Source organism: Lytechinus pictus, chromosome 12 (assembly GCF_037042905.1).
Source record: "Lytechinus pictus isolate F3 Inbred chromosome 12, Lp3.0, whole genome shotgun sequence".
Lineage (NCBI taxonomy): Eukaryota > Metazoa > Echinodermata > Echinoidea > Temnopleuroida > Toxopneustidae > Lytechinus > Lytechinus pictus.
In genome coordinates, this window is record NC_087256.1 from 14,591,134 (window position 1) to 14,607,573 (window position 16,440).

Sequence of the window (16,440 nt, forward strand, 5' to 3'; positions counted from 1 at the left end):
CACGGTCGTTATTCATTCACCTATTGATGAAGTTATGAAAAATAAGGGTTAGCCAAACACTCCCTCCAGTTTCCTGCTCAAAATCAAGCAATGTGATGAAATATATACTCAAGGAGAAGAATTAATGTGTCTGTCTTCAGGTGTGTTACGGTCTGGGGGATTTTTAGCTGGGCGAGACATTTCAAATCCTAGTAAACATTAGCACTAGCATTTACACCTGTACATGTACAAGGCAAATTTAAACCTTTATCTCTCTTTTGTCACTTTATATCTCAGGGTTTGAATCCTTTTGTCAATCATTCTTTTGCTTTCCACTTCATCTGTCCTTTTTACTACCTCAATGAAAAATAGAAGTATGGTTCATCGTGAAAAGGATTTTATCACATAAAGTATATACGTGTACATTCTGTAGATGATTTTAATGATAACTCAATACACCATATATCTCTTTATGGTATACTTTTATGAAATATTCTGATACCAAACAAAAATATACAAAATCGTAAATAAGAAATGAATATACTGGTTACATAATAGTCAACAATCTCATTTTGAGAATAGTTGTGTCCCCAGCCACGGTCGATTTGACTTGGCGAGATTTATGGAAGTTCAACCTGGACAGAATAACTGTATATATCTACACACATCATGAAGTACTACACAAACATGTAATATGAAAGTAAAACAGGTATAGTCTTGCAGTCCAACTGTCATAGGGTAGATGTATTAATATATATCTGATATATAAGTTTTTATGTTTTTATTATTATAACAGGATGCTTCGGAGCAACAGGTTGTCATGCATCACCAATGAGACATTCACAGGACTAAAATCAGTCAGACTCCTGTAAGTATAAAGCCTATATCAATCTTACACCCCAGTGAGGGTGTGTTTTTTTTTTAATCAGGGCTACAATGTTTGGTACAACATGTAGTTCCTTACGCAGTTTCATCCTTCCTAATTTTCTTGTGAACTGTGATGTAGAATGTCCATTGTAAACTTATGAATATATTATCATTTTGTGTAAAATTCATTAGTCATGCAGTTTATATGATATTATTTTATTGTATTGAGTGGATCCATCCATATTAAAGTAGGCGAGAGAATGTGAACACAGAAAAGGCTCAATTTGAATGTAGACAGAAAGGAAGAAGAAGAAAACTAAAATAGAACTCGAGCTTTAATTCAGCGGAGGAAAGTTTGCAAAATACATCACATTTGATTAAGAGCTCGATATGTAAACACGGAAAAGGGATGAAAAATCCTTAAGAGACAAATGCAAACATAATGATAGACTCCCACGAGATGAGACAAGATACATGCTGAAGTGGACAAAATGTTGTCTTGTCGTCTGACACTTATCAAATTGGCATCCATCATCATCGCTGTCGGACGATCATAGTTTCTAGCCTGGCATGATACTTCCTATGTCCACTTCCGATTTGAATCTTGGGTTTGTCACTGCCAATTAGAATTTTGATGAATGGCTATGTCTGACCTCAAAGGTAACCTTAAGTTACTACAAGGTTTTGAGTCTCAGGTATCCCCCCCCCCCTCGTGGATTAAGGTTGGACTCAAATTTTAAGATATCTGGGCTTTTGATGACATATGGGAATAAATCCCTTGTGTAGATTCATAAACTCCCCTTTTAGCTTGGGATTTACTCATTTCCCCTTGCTGAAAGTTTTGAAAATTTAGAAATAAACTGGTATCGGTTGAAATAATTATATGCATATTTTTGGTTTCACTGACCTCAAGCTGCCAGTTCATTAGAGGCTGACATTACATTACAATACATATGAATCGTACATTTGATGTGTATAGCGTAAAATATTGTATATTGCGCTTTCAATATTGTTTTGTGTCAATTGCTTAATAAGTACAAGTAGTGAATAAAATCAATTTCCTGTTCCAAAAAGTATGTCAAAGTCAAGTGTAAAATTTATATGACAATTTTTCTATTGGCCAATCAGATATTCCAGTTTCAGTAAGAGGGTCCCAAATCTTGTGATTTATACATGTAGAAATTGCTTGAAGAAAGATAGGGGATAAGAATTACAAAGGGATGAATAATTAATAGACAAAAAGTGACTGTCACAAACATTATTTGTCATTCGTTGTTATAGTCTAGCCAATGATGGATTTCTGATACGAAAATTTGCTTTATCATTTTTGGAAATAAAGTCTGTCTCCGTAATAGTAGGCATTTTTTTGTCAATTTGGCTGAAAAGGAAGGAGTTATAATGACTTCTTCCCATGTGGGTCAGGTTCAAGGACAATGTTTTAACTAGATGTTTCTCTCTACAAATTGGTCAATCTCTTGAAGAATATATGATAGGCCTATCACTGCAAAAATATATTTCAGTCTCACAAGGAATAATCCCTTTTGTCTCCTGAATTTTTTGGGGGGCTTTATTGAAATTTGGGTGTTTGGGGGGGGGGGGAAATGAATGATTTAAGAGGGAAAATGAAGGTAGTTGCCCTGGTTGTAACAGAATAATTTTAGTAGATTATTGTCAACATTTCTTGTGTGTATCGGATTAGGTTTGTTTAGCATACTTTGTCTTATAATGTCTTTGTACTGGGTCCATTCTTGCTAGCTTTGTTTATTGGGGAAGGGAGGGGGGTGTCATTTCATGTCTATGTATTTTTTTTTCATGCCATTCTATGTAGCTCCATTGGAAATTAATGAAATGGAAAATAGTAATTTAAAGTATTTGTCACTTTTTTTCTTGATCTTAGGTCATTATATGATAATGCCATCAGTACCATCATGCCTGGTTCTTTGGATTCAATGAAAGCTTTAGCTACATTGTAAGTAAAAAAAAAATGTATTCCCTTATCTCACTTATTTTTCTTCATATGATTAGTTTCTTGTTTTGTTTTTTATTATTTCAGTCTTGGTTTTCCTCTTTCTTGTCCTCCGTCATTTTCTTTTTTGCCCCCATCATCACTTTTCTCTTTTTATAACTTTCCTTCAGCTTTCTCTCTTTAATTTCATTTAAACTTTGTTGTCTCTCTCTCTCTCACCCTATTTCTGAAACCATCTCTCTTTCTGTCACGCTCTCTCCTTCCCACTTTTCTTCCCTTTCACTCCCTCTCCTCCACCTCTCCCCAACCTTTTGATCCCTATGTTTCCCCACTCTATGTGTTTGCTCCTCATCTTCATGAAACATGTTGCCATGACTACTTACACATACACCGGCTATCAACAGTATTCTGACCCAAACTTGACTCCTTTTGTGGTGACCACTTCCAGCTAGAACTATCATTTGTGATCTGATCCTTTGAGGAAAGGGGAGTGTGGTCAGAAAATGTTGACAGATTTCCTCCATGTGAGGTCTGATTTTCACTTCCAAATTCAACTTCTGCTGATTCATGTGAATTCTAATAGTAGCAAAGTGCTAGTTGCAGTAATTCTATAGTTGGTTGATTATAAAATGGTGTTGGGGTTGAGATTAGGAAAGAGATGAACAGTGGTTCATGTTTTGATATCTTCATCCCTATTGATAAACTACTTGGCTTCAGATGATCTGTGTCTTCCTGCTTTTTGCTACATTATGATCACAAATATCTGAAATATGTACAAACTCCATATAAAAATATTGAATATACATCACATCCGTACCAACATTTTGTATAAGTATTGTGATATTTAGAAAGTTATCAGTATTCTTGAGAGGGGCAGCATTCACCGTAATTACCTTTAACCTTTGGAACTTCATGGCTATTATGTTCTTACATGTATCTATTAGGAGAAAAGAATTCATATTTAGATTTTTTTATGGAGGATTTGAAAAAAAAAATGGTTTGCCAACAATGTTGAGGGGAGAAGGATTCTGTGCATACCAGCTTATAGATGTGGTCTCTTTTCCAGAATTTGTTTCAATTTGATCGTGGTTTTTCTTTCATCAGAAATATGCTTGGAAACCCATTGAATTGCAACTGTCATCTGTCTTGGCTACCAGATTACCTGTCGGCCCGTCAGATCATCACGGGAGAACCACGTTGTCAGGAGCCCTCAGCTCTCCAGGACACGCCCATCCAGACGCTTCAGAGAGACCAGTTCACATGTGAAGGTAAGAGATATGACATTGATGATAGTGGTGGTGATGATGATGATTGTGAAAATGGTTGTGGTGATGATGGTTAAAAAGATGATGTAGATGATGATGATGATGATGATTGTGAAGATGGTTGTGGTGATGATGGTTAAAAATGTAAATTTTTTTATGATGATGATGATGGTGGTGGTGATGTTGTGATGGTGACAGGGTTGATGATGATAATGAAGACAACAGCAACCACAACGATGATGGTGATGATGATAATGATCAGTGATATTGATGTAGATGCCACTTCAATGAATTATTTTCCATAATATTGTAAAAGTAAAATGACTGATGATAAAACATATCAATAATATGAAACGTCAGATACAGATTGATGAGCTAATGTTTCAGAGCTCAATATTTAAATTATCAGGAGGTTGCTTCAAGACACCTTTTTGAATCCTCAAAATATCTGCTTCTAATTCTAGCTTTGTTGGTTATTTGAAAGCAGTACTTCCTGTAGACAAACACTTTCTGAACTATCCGGTTCCTGGATTCTCTTCTGTCATTTTGGATTCCTGGCATTACTACAAAAGAGAATGAAACTGCGAACATCTTTTTCCAATTACAGCTGACTCATCATCTCACTGTATTGTAAAATTGATTGCTCATAACAGTCAAGCTGAGGTCATCTCAGGTCATTTACCAGCTCCTCATGTATGGTCATATATCTCTTTACCTCATTAAGAATAGACATGTCAAGTTTTTTCGAGTCTTTTGTTCATTTGGTTGATTGTGAGAGGCTATCATTATCATTTCATAAAGTGTTTCAACATGCAAAGTCAGAAAAAAAAAGAATAAATATTGAAAAAAAAAAACACTCCCATTTTTAGGATCTTGCATTTTTAAAGAGAGTCAACTTGTTTTATGTGGATCTATGGGAGCTGAAATGTCCAACATGTATGATCTATGAGAGCTTAAATGTCCAACATACATCTTTTTTTTAAAAGAAGATTTGTTTTTGATGGATTGCTTACTGCACCTGTAATAGAGTTATTGTTACGGTCATTTTTTAACATCACTTTAAGCTTGCAAAGTTAACAGTTTGTTAGTCTATACGGGGTATAAGCAGACTTTTCACATGGTTTAAAATTCTTACCCTGTCTTCAAAAATTTAATTGCTGTATAAGAATTGGTCTATTTTTCCTGATTTTCTGAAATTTCTCAAACTTATAAGGTGGTGTATAACACAAATAGCAAATTTTCTGATTTGTGCATTTATTTTGCATTTGGCAAGAGAGAGAGACCTTCTATTTAAAATTCATTGAGCTAAGTTGAATAGATTGCTTACTCTATCACGTCTTGCGCGTCATTTTGTACCATCAGACACTTAACTTTTTGATACATGTATTGTTTTATGAATGTTTTATATGTTACTTTCTTTAACATTAGTTGTATCTGTGTGTTCCTTTGGTGCTATGACAGGTAATGATCATAACAGCTGCCTCCCCTCCCTCGCCTGCCCCAGGGAGTGTGCATGCAGTGGTACGGTGGTCAGGTGTAGCCGTAAAGAACTCACTTTACCCCCTCGTAACATCCCAACAGGGGCTACTGAACTGTAAGTCTATCCCACTTACCTCTCCTCCATTCATCTATCCTTCATATTCCCTAAAAGGAACAGTGTTGAATCTCTAAGCTTAAGTATTTTTAATCGTTTTCTCATAATGTTACAAATCTAAATGTAGTAGTTAGTAAAGTAAATACCTTTGGACAAATAAAGAAGAACATACATGTATTGTTTCTAGGTTAGTTTAAACGGAAATTTATTTTTGTAATTTTTTAGCTTTCAGAAAAAATTGTTTGGGATTCAAGCAGTTACATGTACTTCATATCAAATTAATTTTGAATATTGCTCGAGATTTGCAACTTTGGATGATTGGAATGAAAATGGAAGCAAATGCTGTCGCAATGCTCTGAGAGATATCATTATGGAATATAGTTATTTCAAACCAATACGATAATAGAGGAATACAGGTATTCCAAACCATTGCTTAAAGCTGAAATGATATAAGTCTGAAAGGTTTGCAATATTTTCCTTTATAATGCTGTAGCATACTTGCATCTTAGAAAATGTATACAGGCTATTAGAAACACATAAAGACATTTTTGTATATTTATAAGTTGTAATAAAACCTTAACTGTTTGTCCCCTTCTAGGTACTTAGATTCAAACCAGTTGATCACAGTACCTGAAAGACTGAGCACATTGAAGAGTCTTCATACATTGTAAGTTCAATGAATTCAAACTTAAGTACATGAAGCATTAGTTTAGAAAATATATCTTGTTTGAGAAAAAAGATCTTTAATCTATAACTTAAGCTGATTGGTAACGTTTATAGATACACATTTAATAGGAATGATACACATGTAGTTTATTTGAAATTAGAATGATACCACCATGTGTCTAATGAGAGGAATTGTTTCAGTAAACTTGTTATCGATAGCAATTAAAGTTACATGCAACTGAAACACTGTAAGATCGGTTGGGAGCGGACATTTGAATCAATATTATGTTTAAAACAAAATATATCTTCGAAGGTTAGGCAGTGAAGGGAACTGTTTCAGTACACTTGTCTTCAGTGGCAATAAAATATCAAGCTACTGCAGTGGCGTAATGATTTAAAATTTTTGAGAGGGCTAGATATAGCCTATTGCGTAAAATTTATAAGAAATTGCGCGTGAGCAAAGCAAGAAAGCAAACATTTTGACGTTTTTATTACGAAAATCCAATTTCATTATGGATTTTTACATTATTTTCAGAAAATAAAATTATATTTCACCCTTCTCTATTTCCTTTTCTTTCTTCTCTCTTCTTTTTTCTTGGTTGGGAAAAAATTGAGGCCTGCGAGAGCTCCCCCCCCCCATTTGTACGCCACTGAGCTACTCTTACAAACTACAAAAACACTTTGTTTTTTAAGGTTGGCAGCAGACTTGTCGAACCAATGTTGAAGATATTGAATGCAAGTTACATGTATGTGGAACAGTCCCTTTTCAAAAGCTTGGCTATTTCACCATTTTGTCCGACCCCCATTTTTATATTTTTTTCTTCTCAATTTTCACTTCACTGCTCATGAGAATTTCATCGCATTACAAATTTCCATAGCCATAAAGACAAATAATTTCAGAAAGTTCCCACATATAGGTAATTAGATTCACATATTTCATGGGATTGCCAAGCTGTAAAGTCTATGAGTTATACATTTTTGAAAAAAATTCCTCTCCATGACCTCTTTCAAAATAGAAAAAAAACCACCAAAGTTTGATTCATTAGAATCCTTATACATTATGTGTTACTTTCGCCCCGAAGGCGCTATTCTGTCAAATCTGTCACTCAGAGATGTGCATACATGTGGATTCCTTCTTGAAATTATACGTAACCGTCTACTCTACTATGATACCAGTCTATGGTATTTGAAGAAAGTTAATTGAACCTGTCTCATATCTGATCCCTAAGTTCAATTCCCACTGGGCCTATTTCTATGATCCTATACCTCTCTTCCTTCCAATCTTAATTCACGCGCATCCCCTTTACATCATCGGTAATGAAACAACTTCCTAAATATCTCTTGCTCTATCACGGTTCCCCAGGAAGCCCAATCTTGTCTCCCAACGTCGTCGTGAAGATGCTCCTGTGATTCTCATTGAAAACGAAGAGCATGGTTCCGTGGTCTAGCGTGTTATTTTTGAGTGATTATTTAATTGAATTAGATGTTATCAGGAAAGAGATGTTTTGTGGGCTGTCATCCCCCGTCTACTCTGTGTATTTTGCTCCATCGCAGGGTTAAGTTCGGGTTATGTGAGTTTAGGGTGACGGACATAAATACAAAAAATCCCATAACAAACGTGTCGCCATCATTTTCCTTGAAAATTGATGTTGAAAGACTTGGTTTCTCAGTTGTGATAGGATTGCATAAAGATATGGAAAGTTAATAACTTTTCACACTATAATCTTTGTAGTACATTTTTTTAAACTTTCTCATTAGTGAGATTTTTCATATAAGTGATAGTGTTGTAATCATATTGTCTTGTATGGATTTACTTTTATTTACTATTATTTTATGGGAGCTACCAGTTAACCTTATGCTTACAAATTAGTTTGTATTTTAATTATTTGATCATTCCTATCATGAATTGCATTTTTTCCCCCCACTTTACAGAGACCTTAGTATGAACCAGATCGCGATGCTACCAGATTTTGCATTTGCCAACATGACCAAACTTTCAACTCTGTAAGTATGATGGTTACATCACGACCAGGGGTGTTTCATGAATATTCTAAATGATGATATGAATCATTTTGAAAATTCCCCCCCCCCAAATAAGGATAAAGGTTGTAATTCAAGAGAAGGTCCTTTGTGAAACATCTCATTAGAGGCTATTTGAACCCCAACCTCATTTGGTGTTGTAATTGATTATTAACATTGATTTTAAGACTTGTGAAACACCCCTGGAATTGAGAAGAAATGGGGTACACGTGGAAAAAAATTTTTTTTTCTCTTTCTCTCTCTTTTCAAGTTTGAATCATTGAAAAAACATAAACTGTTTACTCTTCTTTTATTCTTTCAACAAATTATTGAACATTTTGAGTGATTCAAATGCAATTGAATTTACCCTAATGATTCAGAAATTGGAATGTCTGCCTTCTATATGCAGTAGGTGCTTAGAACTAGGCTTTGGGTGAATCGAAAAGGTGAATCATATCTTTCTGAATAGAACATGGTCTTAGACGCACCTAGTCTGCAATTTACTTGAAATAATACTGGCTGGCTGGCTTTAAGAGGAGGGGGGAAAGGCACAATACAAAGGTTGGTTTGGGGCTTCCTGGGAAGGCTTCAGGCAAAAAGAAGGGGGGAAATACAACACACCTCATTAGGGGTGTTGACAGCAAGAATAATCACTGACTGAAGCCCGACAAACTCCCAAGAAACTCCGGAGGACGGGGATTTCCACCTCTGGTATGAGTAAGAGTTTGTGGAGGGGTGCATGCCCGCACCCCTGTGTTGTGGATTCCATCACTCGGTAGGGGTAAACATGCCCTGCTTCCCCCCTTGTCATTCCCAACCTACCTTGGTCTTCTTATCTGACTGTGAAGTCTGGCTGCTTTAACGTCCTCTAAGTTGCTTCCCATCATGCCCCATTCACTGTTTCCCCGTCCAGTGTTGATGTCAGTCCCTGTTCAATAAGTACAGTTACAAGCGGGGCCCCGTCTTGCAAAGAGTTACAATCACAGCTATGGAAAGCCAGCAATGTCAATATCTGAAATACATGTTTCTTCAAAATATTTTCTACTTATGAGGTATATTCCTACATTAACTGTTTTTTTTTTACAATTGAGTATGCTTCTCTTTGTTTTCATAGGATATTGTGCAAATTTCCTAAAGAAAAAATTATGACACTGATAGATTTCCATAGAGTTACTACAATTGTAACTCTTTGTAAGACGGGGCCCAGGTTTCTTCTATCTCGGCCTTTTTATAAAGTTTTGGAATACAAATTTTTTTTTTTTTAATGTATGAGATTATCTTCATGATAAGATGAATTTAATAGTAGAGAAAAGGTTTTTTTTTTTTATATCAAAGAGATTGTAGATGTACCTAGATATAACCCAATAAACTGTCCTGGTAATTTTATTTGAATTGGTATTTCATTTTCAATGTAGGTCTGTTTTTTCCAAGCTGAAATAATACACATGCCTAGATGCACTCAACTGTGTTGGCTGTACTCTCAGCATACTCTGTTGGATTCAGTTTAGATTAAATATATTTCATTTGTGTAAACCATGTCAGAACTTAATACTATACCTATATCTATGTTGGTATGGTAACAATTAAACATGGTTTTTGGAAACTTTTGAGATCATTGCTCTCTGTGACTACTCTAGTTTATCCTTAAGATCAATTTGGAGAAATTTGTTGTATTGATGTTCAGTCTCCAAGAGATACTAGGCATTTGTCGTCAAAAACAGACTCCTACCCCACTTCCCTTTCTTGGTCAGTTATCTGAGCGGGAAAGTCCTTCTACTGTGGTGCTGTCCATGTGTGTACGTGCAAAATATCAGCACTGTTACTGCATTCAGCTATCAGCAGTAGAGATACGGAGGTTTTGTCTCCATTACATAGATTGTGGATTTTTAATTTAATTAGGATTTCGTGGTATCCATCTTCAAGGAGAGGTGATTTTTATCTTGTGACATCTAACCCATGGAAGTATACCTTCTACTCTCTCTCTCTCTCTCTCTCTCTCTCTTCCCTTCTTCTAAAGTGTAATTTCCTTCTTCCAAATTGTCACGCCTTCCCTGTTCCTAATTTCCCTCGATCATGGGTTTATGTTGAAGCTTACTTCTGTCTTCCTTCTCCAAATTTAAAGTCTTAATGTTGTTTGATTTTTATAAAATTCCTCTTTTATTTCTTATCAAAATTAACTTTTCTTAATAAATGTTAACCCTTCTATATTTAGCACCCCCCCAAAAAAAATAAGGGTGATGTACCTGTGTCAAATCAGTGTTGGCCCTGTTGATATAATATAGATTCTGCACGATATGTGCATTATTATATGATATACCGATAAAATACTTATATTGGTTCTCATAACATTACATCAGGAGCATTTGTTGGGGATGACAATTAACTTCCTCAGTGATTGGAGGATTGTCCATAGGGATATTGTTATTTGTGGAAGGTATCTTTCTACGATAAAATACATAATTCACATTATCATCTAAACTCTATCAAAGCTCTAGACACCGGCTTTACTAGAAAATGCTTTACCAGGTTTCAATCATGCTGTAGAGTGTACATGTAGTACAAAGAATGTGATGAAATATAGAAATAAAATCAATTGATCCTTACATATTATCGTGAAATTTTTTCTCAATATTTTGCAGGATTCTGAGTTACAACCGAATCAGCTGTATTCCATCTGGTGCTTTCATGGGACTCTTCTCTCTTCGAATTCTGTAAGTATAGAATAAAAGGACCCTGTTTCATGAATTGTTATGATTGATAAGAATCGATCTCATCTTAAAATTGATCTTGAAGGTGTACTAAAGCAGGTAGAGTTGAGAACAATTTCAATTTCAGATAGATTTGCTCTCATCGCACTTTTATTTAAGACATGACCATCACAAGCGTGCACTTCTGAAACCAAGAAATAATTAAAAATATAGCCTCCCTGGTCTTTAACTTATTACGGTACCTTGTCAAAAGACGGCCGCGTCTTTTACTTAGTTGGATTCTCGCTATAAAGGCACTATGCATCTTTTTTATAAGTTTTTTTACTGCACTCTGCATAGGTTTTCATTGGTGGAGGGTGAGAATTTGTAATGAATGGCCGCCTGCAGGATTCCTGCGCGAAAGATGTGCCATTGACTTTTGGCAAGGTATTTTAATCTTCAAACACTTATAACTCTTCATTTTTTTGTTTAAGTGCAAATTGTTGCAATTTCTTTGTTATGTTTAGAGCCCCATGTTACAAAGAAGTATTCAACAATGTATCTTACAATGTAATTGATAATGCTATTGTTTATGAGACATTCTTGAATGCTTCTTTTTAATATTGGGCTGTTCCAAAGGCGAATAAGGAAAGAAAAAAAATTGTGTATCAGAGACCACACATATTGTTAATTGTTCTCAACACGGCCTTAGAAATAAAACAAAGTATTATTATTGTGCTACAGTATCTAGAATCAGTTTCATACATCTATGGTTTCGATGATGCTCCTTTCCTTCCGAGCCGACTATACATGCAATCTAACTTCTGAACTCCCCGATTGCCCGATCTACTCCAAGGCCCTAACCAACACCAGACTGCCCCCATGTATCACTTCCTTTCTAGTATTGCCATTGTTACGATGATTGTCATGATTCGGTTCAGGAAGAGAGGGGACTATCATTCCATGATGACCGCCTTGTGAATCGCTGTAATGTTTATGAAGGAAACAAGTAAAACAGATATCAGAATTCGTCCTCGGAGTCTAATAAAACATGATATGTTTGTTCTCATCTGCTATGACTGACCTTCTGGATAGGCCATTATGTAAGATGATCTGTAATGAAATGTGAATATCCCCTCTTAATACAACCAGGGAGGAAAGATGAGTCTTTCTAATCAACCTGTAGAAGATTAGATAGGAAATTTGATGTCAATGTTTCTTTTTTCAATAAATAAATAAAAGAAAAGTTATTAAGAACAATAATTAGATCATTGTTAAGGCCAACAGGGACTTAAGATGTCAAACCTGATCATTGTATTATGGGTAAAGTATTTTTTTTCTTCAAAAGTAGGCCTTTATTTTTAGTTTTATTGATTAGAAATGAAACTTTTGTTTTTAAGATAGTAAACTTAGAGGTTATCTCCTGACTCATGAAGTGAATGGAAAGTTTCTTAGTGGTTTCAAGAATTTTGAAATCTTTTTATTCCACTTTCAGTATTTAAACATATATCTAGTTCTTCAAAGATGCATGATTCTAGTTTGAAATACAAACCTCTTGATACATACCTGTATGATAATTAGTAATAGTTTAAGTAGTAGCAGTAGTAGTTTTATTAACACTGGTGGTGATGGAGTAGAAGAAGATGTAATAAAAGAAGCACTGTTAAAATAGCAGTAACAGTAGCATAATTATACAGTTATGGGAAAATTATATATATGTAATCTAATCTAAACAGTTTGTTCTTCTCTTAAATAAAAAATGATTAAAAACATGTCTATTTGTCATAGGTTTAAAAGCACTAGTATGTGTTTTTACTAAGTACTTTTATTATGTAACAATTGATTTATTATTGTTAGAATATCAAGGGCAATGTTGATTAAGAAATTATTGAATTAATTCATCCATTTAAAGCAACATTACTTACTTGCCCCATGTCATAGGCGTTGCTAATTTATCTATGGAGAGTTTATGTAGATGCATGTCCTTAACCAGACAGAGCACATTGTAAATTTCAATTAGCAATATAGTTCAGAGAGTAGCTAGTAGGGCGTACAGTAGATTAAAGCCAATGTTGGCTGATACAAGAACATTTTTATGGCCGATGCCTGTTTCAAATTTCTCTCCATTCTAAATTTTATGATGTAGTAAGGAAACGTGACACTTTCCTACCTCTGTAACATGACCCAAAGTTTGTTGTCTGTGCTACCATGACTCACCTCCTAAACAAAAAACCAGGGGTGCTTTTCACAAAGCATCTTGTCAGTGATTATGCACTCACACATTTGTCCTGAGCCAATCAGATGTAAGGATTTCAGGAGCTTATAACGGTCCATACTTTATGAAATGCCCACCTAATCCAGAAACCTGTTCAATGTCAGATACACATCAGCACACCGTATCACTGCTGTTTGCTACAAGTAGCTGAGGCAATGGGGCCATTCACACTAGAGTTTGTCTATGCCATTAATAATAAAGTTATTATTATATGCAAAGTGCTTTTTCAAGAAATCAGGAATTTGATATGAAACTGAAAATACAGGTAGGGATGATATATCCAAAAACCTTAAAGTGTTTGGGAGATCCTGAAGATATGGCCGCCATTAAGACCCTCATAGGATGATCGTTTTTTCATTCCCTTGTAAAAAAAAAGAAAAATGTGCACATTCACACTATCAAAAATAACCAAAGCTCTCATCCCATTTTAAAGGAGGTGATGGAAAGTGAATGTGTATTCTTCTCTATAGAAATGCAAATAATGCTACAGTACCAATTAATCTTAATTTTAAAGAATTAATCTAAAAAATGTTTCACGTTAACTTTTCTTGAGTTAAGCTTCAGGCCCTATTTTATTAAAACAAGTTTCTGTTGGCAGTGTTATGATAAAATCTGAAGCTATACAATTTACTTTCATTTGTCTGAATAGGGTGCCAGTAGCAGTACTGCAGTAGTGTTTAATGCATCTCTGGATGGAATGTTCTATAACCTTATGAATAACGAAGGAGAGATTCTGTGATTAGATGAAACTTGATATAATAAGATGATTCATATTGCTTTTTTTAACATTCTGTCTATTTTCTGTCTTTTTTAAATTATAGTCTTTATATAATAAATATATTTCCATTTAAAGCAGATAGCTCACCCCTTAAAAACTGCAACAATAAAAATATCCAGCAACTTCAATCTAACACTCGAGTTGTAACAGGGATCCTGTATTAGATAAGGTCTCACTTATAAAGGGTACTTTCAAATGAGTTTAGAATAGAAATATATAAAAAGATAGAAAAAAGATAAAAAGACAGTGTTAGATGTTTATTCAATAGTAAACAGTAAAGCAAGGGCAAGTAATGAGAAGATAATCATTGACATACTGTATCATGTATAAAGAATGGATAGTTTATACGTTTATTATATATTTTTTTTCAAATTAAGAAAATAAATGATGTAGTATGTATGCCTCATATACCAATATGGAGAATGTTGATGATGAAAAGATGGTTTAGCATGAAAGATGAAATAGGATTGTAAAAAGAAATTATATTTTGATCCAAATCTAGTCAGAGTTCATGCTTTAATTATTCTGAGAACTCTAAGCTCACCGCAACTTCAGATCATCAACTATTCCATTCAGTGACGACGGATGACTAAACTCAGAAATGTCATATCTAATTTAAAACTTATCACATCTGAAAGTCTAGCCTCACGAGTCTCTACAAATGCTCTTAAAGGAGGAAAAAATACATTACATATGTCGAAAAAGGAAACTTTGGATTGGAGCCGGTCCATGGAGGTTTGAAAGTGTGAGGAGAAATCAGTCTTCGGAGGTCGTTTAGGGGCATTGACTTGGGTTGGTAGAGATGTAACAGAAGAAGATGGTTCTTTCGAGTTGCTGGAGGATGAGTAATATTTTGAATATGTAGAAAACAGATGATATTACTGCAAGGTGGATCATTACAGTGTAATTCTCACAGGTTTTGGTGTGGTTTGATGCTATTCAGACTTGAAACGTATTGAATGAGGATGGTGCAGAAAGATTTGCTAGGTCAAAGACCTCGCATTGAATTCATCTTAGTTCAAACGCATGTAATTGTTTGAGAATTTATTTTACCAGGTTAGTTGATGGTTAGTGATTATATTTATACCTGGTGCCTTTGATTATAACAAATTTGCAATAACAGTTAAAAGCTACTGTAATCCTTCAATCTGATTGGCTTATAGTAAACTTGTTATAGAAATTTTGCATTTGTTATTATTACAAGTCTGTATGAACCAGACCCCTGATGAGCTACGAAATGATCAACCCAATGATCAATGGCTTTAGATCCTATCAAAGGGACATGATTATCTTCCATTGAAGGATGTCACCAATGACAAGTTGCAGTTCCTTGAATTACCATTTGCTGGGTCAAAGACCTCAAATTGACTCCATTTTCATTGTTTATCAGTCAGTCAAAAAAGGAAGATTTCACCAAAAATGTCAGTGATTGACATTTTGTCATTGCTGATGACATTCTTGAAATTAGACCCTGTTAATAACTGCCATCTCTAGTTTCATATATCTTATTTGTTGATTATGAAATGACTCGCTACAGAAAGAAGTATCATGCTTTCTGTATTGTGAATATTTTATTATATTAGCCCTCTTTTCCTTTGATATGTTCCTTTTCATTTTTTTGTTGTTTTTTCAGTTTAAAAACATGCAAACCTATTATATTAGTGATAATAATTTTTTTTACTACAAACAGAGGAAAAAATTTGACTGTTGAAATATTATACTTTGTGCAAAGTCACTTTTGAGCATGGGGAAGGGGTGATAAAGGGCTGACATAAGAATGTATGTTTGGTGTGAAAAACATATTAAATAGTCAACTCTTTTTACAAATTTGAAATTTCCATTGTAAACTTAACAGTTTGAAGGAAGATGCCTTAAAGTGCTAGATGGAGTAATTACTGTATTCATGACTCAAAATGCTGTACTCTTAGTGGCCTAAAAAGATCAATTTGAGTTCAAAATAAGTTGTGACAATCCTGGCAAGCTTTGGATCTGGCTATTGTTTTTCATTCCAAATCTTAATTTCATTTTTATTGAGGCTCCAGAAGCGTGGGCCAAAAAAGAAATGGGTTATGTGCTCAACAATTTACCAATGGATTGAAGAAGGAAAGTTAAGTGCTAAATTGATTTCTTCCTAGAGAGATTTAACTGTGTTCCTCGGAAAAGATGAAGCTGTGATTGACGACCAATTTATGTAATTTTGATACATTGTGTATCAGAACAGAATTTTAAAGATGAATAAAAATACAGTTTATCAGGAAACAAAAGTTTAAGCTGTAAAATGTACATATATATATTATTACCGGTACTATATTCTTTGAATGCAATTCTACTTTTGTAGATTTTA

At 34.5% G+C, this 16,440-nt stretch overlaps 1 protein-coding gene across 4 annotated transcripts in view; it reads left to right on the forward strand.

The window, feature by feature from the left end:
* LOC129272457 (slit homolog 2 protein-like) overlaps nucleotides 1-16,440 on the forward strand; it is a 137,985-nt gene that overhangs the window by 108,423 nt on the left and 13,122 nt on the right. For all 4 annotated transcript variants that reach the window (XM_064107454.1, XM_064107455.1, XM_064107457.1 and 1 more), the window contains 7 exons: nucleotides 776-847; nucleotides 2,744-2,815; nucleotides 3,917-4,080; nucleotides 5,539-5,671; nucleotides 6,270-6,338; nucleotides 8,270-8,341; nucleotides 10,996-11,067. In XM_064107454.1, the coding sequence (XP_063963524.1) occupies nucleotides 776-847; nucleotides 2,744-2,815; nucleotides 3,917-4,080; nucleotides 5,539-5,671; nucleotides 6,270-6,338; nucleotides 8,270-8,341; nucleotides 10,996-11,067 (654 nt within the window). The remainder of the gene's footprint in view (nucleotides 1-775; nucleotides 848-2,743; nucleotides 2,816-3,916; nucleotides 4,081-5,538; nucleotides 5,672-6,269; nucleotides 6,339-8,269; nucleotides 8,342-10,995; nucleotides 11,068-16,440) is intronic.